The sequence below is a fragment of the Trichosurus vulpecula genome, chromosome 2 (genome assembly GCF_011100635.1).
Source record: "Trichosurus vulpecula isolate mTriVul1 chromosome 2, mTriVul1.pri, whole genome shotgun sequence".
Classification (NCBI taxonomy): domain Eukaryota; kingdom Metazoa; phylum Chordata; class Mammalia; order Diprotodontia; family Phalangeridae; genus Trichosurus; species Trichosurus vulpecula.
Genome location: NC_050574.1, coordinates 368,985,421 through 368,993,225, shown reverse-complemented (window position 1 = coordinate 368,993,225; position 7,805 = coordinate 368,985,421). Strand labels below are relative to the sequence as shown.

At 40.1% G+C, this 7,805-nt stretch overlaps 1 protein-coding gene across 1 annotated transcript; it reads left to right on the top strand.

Moving 5' to 3' along the window:
- Positions 1–6,735: 6,735 nt before the first annotated feature.
- FAM243A (family with sequence similarity 243 member A) lies at positions 6,736–7,497 on the top strand. The gene has a single exon (XM_036742988.1). The coding sequence runs from the start codon at positions 6,736–6,738 to the stop codon at positions 7,495–7,497; it is 762 nt and encodes a 253-aa protein (XP_036598883.1).
- The last annotated feature ends 308 nt before the right edge of the window (positions 7,498–7,805 follow it).

Genomic DNA, 7,805 nt, shown 5'->3' with positions numbered 1-7,805 from the left:
GTATGAATTTATCAAGTCCTGAAATATATCAAAGCCATGAGTTGAGGAATAAAGCATCTTTAATTGAGATAACAGGGTAGTAAACCTGCCAACCTGGAAGATGTCACATGAGTACAAAGCTTAATAGATTTCCCAACTCCAAGACCCATGCAAAAGCTTCTTCTACCTTTAGGAGGAGGCAGTATGAGGTAGCAAGTCTTGGTCATGAGACCCTAGTGGTGCTTGGCAGTCCAGGCAAGGAAAACCACTTCATTCTGGCTGTTTTGCCCTTCATGCCATTGAATCCCAGTGGAAGGGCGCAAAGAAGAAGAAGCTGAGATTCAGCTTGAGCTAGGTTCCTTTAAAAGGTAAAATCTCTGGGTGGGGAGACTGAGGGTATGGTTTAACTCAACCCAATCAAGAATAATTATCTTAAGGATATTTGTATATGAAAGGACCTAGATGGAATGTAAGGACATTCCTGAAATTCTGACATTTACGAAGATCATTAAGGGAACGGCAAGTAACATTTGGTATTAATTTTCTGCTATTAACAGGTATATTATCAATTTTCTGTCATTCTCCCCTCTGATTCTTCTCAGTGAATCACTAACTGTTATGACACTCAATAATATGAGAGATTGATCAACACATTGACAACAGCTTGGTGGGAGCAGTTTTCAACAAACAAGCAGAACAGAACACCCAACAGAGGAACACGGGAAAGAAGTAAAAAGGGAAGGGTCCGTTTCATCAGAAGCAATGGACTCCCATTTGTCCATTTCATCAGTCCATCGTATCTTAGGGTTTGGACATCTTGTAAAGTTATCTGGTTTGTGACATATCCTATGGCTCGTCCCCTGGTATGGGTGGTGTCTCAGATCAGTTTCTTAGCAGATTTGCGTCTCCAGTTCAGGTTACCTGCAGATATTCCTTTTTCTGTTAAAATCTCCTGCAAAATAGATCTTGATACAATTCAAGTTTGCTTTATCAATGTCCTGGTCAGGTACTGAGAGCTAGCTCAAACCTTATAGCTCTGAGAAGAACATCAAATTGGAAAATTCTAGACTAGAGAATTTACATTTTTCCATACTCCTTGCTACTCCTATCCCTATCTAAACTAGATATTTGGATGCTACCAACAACAGGCTGAAAGGAGAATCTAAAAAGAATCTATGAGAATATGATTTTTAGAATTTGTCCTTTTAGTTATGAATTTGATATCTGCCAACATAGTTATATAAGCTAAGGCTAAAAGGTGCCTTTTAAATTGGCACAGACTCCACTATCATTTAACTTCTGGCATTCATCTATTTCATTCATCGGCCTCAAATTCAGATTCCAGAAAAGGAAGGAACTTCAGTTTATCACCTATATTTGCCTTGTGATGTGGGTTAGCAAATTGTCATGTTGATATACTTAGGAAATTCAAATACAAACTGAAAAGTCAGAAAATTCTGAATCTTATTCTTATACTTGACATATATGATTATTCAACTTTGTTAATGATAAATCCAACATGATTTGCACTCATGGGACATACACAGGACAGGGGGACAGGATGGCAGGTTTGCTACCCTATTATTTCAATTAAAGAGGCTTTATTCCTCAACTCCTGGCTTTGATTTATTTCAAGACTTGACAAATAAATAATAGTGATGTTCTGGAGCAAATCCAGGTGAGCCTAGGACCAAAGCAGGGAAACAACAGCTTAGGGAAACAACCCTAAACAGAAAAATCACCAAGAAGTCAGACAAGCATTATTTAGCACACTCCAATGAGTGCTGAACCTGAATGTTGGTCATTTCTGGAAAAACTTGACTTCAAGCTAAGGGACTGTCGATTTGGGATGAATAAACAAAGCTTGGGGAATGGAAGTGGGGTGGTGGTGTTGCTTTGTTCTCTACTTCATGATGGCTGGCTGAAGTAGGAGGAACACTATTTCAAAGAGGCGTCAGAGAGCCAGGAGAAGTGACTTATTCAATATACTTTAAAAAGCCCTCTCTGTCTCTCTTCCTTTGAGTCAATGTGTGACAAGTAGCTTTCCCTGCTTGAGCTTCCCATGAGGGATGGAAAATGGACTACCCTGCCCCTACTCCAGCAGAAATAGTAAACTGAAATCACATGGCAGATGCCACTTGTGCTGGCTTAGACAAACCCATAGTTGAACTTCTAAACCCTGGCTGCCTCTTTTGTTTTACATTCTTTCCCTTGAGATTGAACCATGCTTTTGAGATGCAGGCAACCCTGGAGGCAATATTGTTAGTCTGAGAGGCATGAAGATCCATCAGTAAGGGCTGACTGGCATCAGGAGAATTTCTGCATCAGAGAAGGTGAGCATGGGCAAGCAGAAGAGTTCCACTCCTGTCTAGGAGCAGTTCAGACAGTGCAGAGCGAGATGAAATGTAAATTGTTTATTCAGCAGTCCCACAAACTGCATCATGTTTTTTTTCCCCCAGGGGGAAAGGCAGGGCAATTGGAGTTAAGTGACTTGCCCAAGGTCACACAGCGAGTAAATGTGTCAAGTGTCTGAGGCTGAATTTGAACTCAGGTCCTCCTGACTCCAAGACTGGTGCTCTATTCACTGCGCCACCTAGCTGCGCCTGCATCATGTTTTGATGTTAAATCTCAACCTGGAATAGTATGAGAGAAGTTCAGTTATAACTGCTGGTGCTTGTTTAACTCTTTTGTCAATGTGTGCCTGTAAGTCTTTGTTTTTAGCCTTTCTTGTGTAGAGGAAATAAAATAGCTGTCCCATACTGGATCTATATTGTACATTGAGTATCTTTCTACACCCCCTCCCTCACCCTATTCCCAGGAGACCTTAGTGATGAACCAAATCTAAGCTTTAAGAAATTTTCCTCAAGGCTTTGAAGTAGAGGTGTATATAAAAATTCAAAGAGTCCAAGAAAAATGCCTAGCTTCTCTATATAGACATCCAGGACTGGGGAGAGGGGGGAGGGTGGTGATGAGGAAAGGGGACAGGGTGTTTCCAGGGCTGAGGTGATGCCCTGAGGAGATAGAGGGGTAAGCACCCCAGCCACCGAGTACCCCCAGCAACTCTTCCATATAGGAAACTTCTGAATAAGGAAACTCCCTCTCCCCGGGCTGTTTGGCACCTTCCCCTCAACTTGGGAGTCAGAGAGCTGTCTGTGCCATAGCACTGAGCCTGTATACTTAGCCTTTCTTGGTAATATCATAATTATCAGCTGACAACTCCTTGAAATAGGGAGGGAAGGGGATAATAACTTGCTCCTCCTCTGCTTAGCCTCAGCTAGAACAGCAAGTTTTGAAAAAACAGATAGCAAAGAGTCATAGATGGATGCGATAGCTTTCTATTGTTAATAGACCTCACTGATTCAAAACTGGTTTATCCATTGGAAGGTAGGGACTAGCACTGGACCTTGGGTCTAACATAGAACTACCCTCAGGAGGTGCTTAATAATAGGTTGTAGAGATGCTAAGAAGAAAGATAATAATTGCATGTTACCTGGCTAGGCTTGAAGTAAGTGGGTATGGCTGAAGGATAGACTGGTATTCTGAGGGGTGTCTCCTCTTTGCTTGATTTCTCTTGGTTATCTTCCTAGCAGGTAGGAAGGCAGTGCTGCTTTTTATTTTCCTTTTAGGCTCTTCCTGATGGATGAAGGAAAAAACAGTAACAGCAATGCTTTCTGTCTTGCTCTCTAGGATCTGGCAAGGCCTTGGGTCAAAATAACCCAATTTCATCCTATTTATAGGCATTGTGGGGAAAATAATTTATTACTTATTAATATAACTTGAACCTAGCTTTATGTGGCTGGAAATTATCTAACCCAAGGCTAACTGGAGAGGTCATGCTGACCTTTGAAACCCTCTAGGGAAGCCAGAGTAAGGAATACTTAGTTCCTACCTGAGCATTGTTTTGTGTCTGCCCACCCAGATCTTGGGTCCACTCAAAGAGCTTTTGGGTTCCCCAGTAGTTTGTGTTTTGGCTTTGCCCAAATTTTGTTGAAAATTTATACCTACCTGCTGATATACATCTCAAGCAACCTTACCTTTTCTGGAAACTTCCTAACAGCTACTTGCTGTCTGTCTGTCCTTGATATCTATGTAATGTAACCTCACAGAGACTCAAGAGGGGAGACATGTATTCCAGCTCTCTATCCTTGGCCAAATGACAATACAATTCTTTTTTGAGGTTTTAGGGTTTGTTCTTTACTGACAGAATACTCATGTCTCTAAGGTTACCATTAGTTCCTCAATATATAGAAGTCATTTTTAATAAATTTGATCATTTGTATTGAGCTGGAAATTATTCCCTCCCCCAGTGTTCTTATAAAAGGTAACCATTGAGCCCTTGAAGCGAAGTAAAAGGTATGAGGCTCTTCCCAAAGAGAAGAAAGCTTGATGTTGTTAGGAGGAAGTAGCTCTTTGTCTTCTAAGGAATGATGATGTACAGGTGCTCTCAGGTGAGTTATCACCAGTAAGGGTCAGAGGAAGAAGAGACATTAGTGGTTGTTAGTAACTTGCTGTTGAGCAATACTAAAGCAAGTACATGTTGCCTTCAGAACAGTACATAGGTTTGTCTTGTTGATAAGGCATGTATCAAAAACATGATAAAGAACCCCCCTTGTAGGACTTGTCAACCAGATGACTATGATCCCATTCTGATGATTAAATTGGTCACGAATGATACTCTAGGACAAAGCTCGAAAGCAATGTTAAAAATTAACAGACATCTTAAGCAGCTATTTGTGTTAGCAAAAAAAGAAAAAGAAAAAAGGAAAGGAAAAAAGAAACAAAAAGGCTATTCATCGATTAGGGAAAGGCTAGACAAAAATTAAGAAATATAACATGAAAAATGTTTCTACCATAAGAAGTGACGAATATGATGAATTCAGAAAAACAAGGAAAAATATAAATGAGGTTATTCAGGCTGGGAGTAAGTAGTAAGTAAATGTGGAGATGAGAAGAGGTCACCCTTAATAAGTTCAGGTCACTAGGTATGACCAACAGCACTGTGAGACTTTGAAAGAAATAGATGATGTTATTGCTAAATCACTGTCAGTGATATCTGAAACACACTGTTGAATATGGGAGAGGTACCCTAGAATTGGAGAAGGGTAAAGATCAAGATTTTTTTAAAAAGAGGGAGAAGGGAGGCGAGTCTGAAAATTATATGGGAATGAGCTCAACTGTGGCTCCTAGTGAAATTCTAGAATGTACTATTAGAGGGGTGATCATTGAACATCTAGAAAATGAAGTGGTGATCACAAAGCACCATCCAGGTTGGCTTCATCAGCTCCATGTTTGAATACCCATGCTTGCTTCTTTTGACCGAATTATACTGGTCAGGAGATTAGAGGAATGAATGATATTAAGTATTGTATAGCTTACTTAAATATCCACAAAGCATTTTACAAAACCTCTCACGTCAACCTTGTGGATAAGATGGAGAAATGAGTTTGAGGAGACTAGATTCAGAACTGGTTGAGTAATTTTTTTGTTTAGTTATTTTTTCAGTCATGTCTGACTCTATATGACCCCATTTTGGGATTTTCTTGGCAGAGATATTGGAGAGGTTTGCCATTTCCTTCTCCAGCTCATTTTACAGATGAGGAAACCAAGGTAAATAGGGTTAAGTGTCTTGCCCATGGTCACACAGCTAGTATGTGTCTGAAGCTGGATTTGAACTCAGGAAGATGAGTCTTCCTGATTCTAGGCCTGGCACTGTATCCATTACACTACCTAGACACTCCAATAGTTAAGTAGTGCAGTATTTAAGTTTGCTTGGAGTACAGGGTGTAGGAAGGAGAGTAATATAAATAGGAACAGAAAGATAGACTGATGTCTTCTTCCTTTGTGGTGGTGAAACCATTACTTTGCTTTTCAATTCTTCTCTTAAGATGTCATTCATAGGAATCATTTTGATAGCATTGTGAGGAGGCAATTCCTTCAATATTTATTGTAGAGACCCCCTAAATGCTAAGCAAAATACTTTTGATTAATACTTTAGTACCATTAAAGACTACCCTAGAACCTACCTAATCTGAATGTTTCTTTTATGTCTTTTATTTTCATATCGAAGTCATTTTGGATATGGCATCCCACCACATCCTAAATAAGTAGGTTTTTCTTTTCTTTTTAGAAGTGACATGTATAGATATGAATTAATGCATAAGATTATTTTGAGAGTGATAAGAAGGATAAATAGAAGGAACAGAGAGGAGAGGCAAGAATATTTACTAGGGAATTACAACAATAATACATATGAGTGGTGACGATGGCCTGCACTGGATTGACGCAAGGAAAGCAGATAGGAAAGGCTGGATGTGAAAAATGTCAGAGGCTGGTCTGACAGAAAATGGTAATTAAGTGGTTAAAGGAGATAATGATGCCCAACTTTCAAACATGGCAGTCAGGGTGAATAGTAGTGCCACAGGCTTCCTTCATAATAAACTTAAGAGAATCAGGGATTTGGAAGAAAGATAAGCTTGGCTTTGGACACGTTGGATTTAAAATGCTTGGGGGATATCCAGGTGGGGAGATAGTCTTTTTTTTTTTTTTTGAGGGGAGAAGGCAGGGCAATTGGGGTTAAGAGACTCGCCCAAGATCACACAGGTAGGGAGACATTCTACTGCAACCCTGAAAACATTGGTGATTCTCGGAAATAACCCAGCAGTCATAAAGACCATTATGAGGTCATCACGATCCCACACTTGCTAAGTCTCTGCAGATGTAACCATGCACGCTTTCTCAAACACTTAAGAAACCACCATGCTTCGCTTTGCAAATCCTCTCTTAAAACATGTTATTCACAGGAATCATTTTGACAGCATTGTGAGGAGGCAATGTCTCCAGTACATAAAAAGTCTAAGAAGCCTACAATCTGATGGATTTAATACCATCTTTTTAGGGGAAACAGATATACCTGAACATCTTGTCACAGGAGAAAACCTGGGTGATGAAAACTTCACACATAACCCAACATGGAGTGTTGTACATGCTGGAAGCAGTCAAGGATGGGTTCCTTGGAGATATCGAATGTTCCTAAGAGATGAGCTATGTAATAGACAGGAAGAGGGTCTCTTCCTTGAATTCTGCAGTGTAGTGAAAAAGGCCTATGGAAAATGTGTCATTGTGGTCAGAGAGAAAAAACAGATAAATGAAAGAAGGCAGAATGAAGTCATAGAAGACAAAGAAGTTCAACCTTTCACTTCACCATCAGTTATTAATTTAACCAGCATTTCCTGTTGTCCTGAAGTAGCCAAAGCTATTGGGCATGAGCTTCTTCCTCTTCCATCCCCTTATAATTACCTAAATCCTTTAGATACTGCCTGGTCTTCTCTGAAATGGTTTATCATTAACAACAGGAAGGAATTTTGTTTGCGGTCCATTGACCACCTCTATTCTTACCAGTATATACTTTTCAGTGACTTGATTGGGAAAGGCATTGAGAGGATGACACCATCCAAATGGAAAAAAGTCATTAACAAAGTTCGAAGATGGGAAAACTACTACCTTGGTCAATGCTCTTGAAGCAAGTCTCCCCTGCAAGCAGCTGCCCTCCTTCCCTACAGGGGCATTCTTTAACAACCAGATTCTTAGCTCTCTTTTTACCTTCTACATTGCCCTGGGCCATTTTGGTACAAATCTCACATTCTAATAAACTGCTGATGCTGGTGGAACTCTCTGAGCTTGGTGGTGGCATCATCATAAACATATCATTAAGTCAATTCAATACTTCAGCAAGGAAGGAAAAAAAGGAATGAGAATGTTTGGTTGGCTGACTACTGTAACTTTAAATCTCTACAATCAGCAAGTGTGGTAAGTTCACCGGGGTAAAG

Coding starts and splice junctions, on each gene's coding strand:
- FAM243A (XM_036742988.1), top strand. CDS start 6,736: ATGCTTCGCTTTGCAAATCCTCTCTTAAAACATGTTATTCACAGGAAT.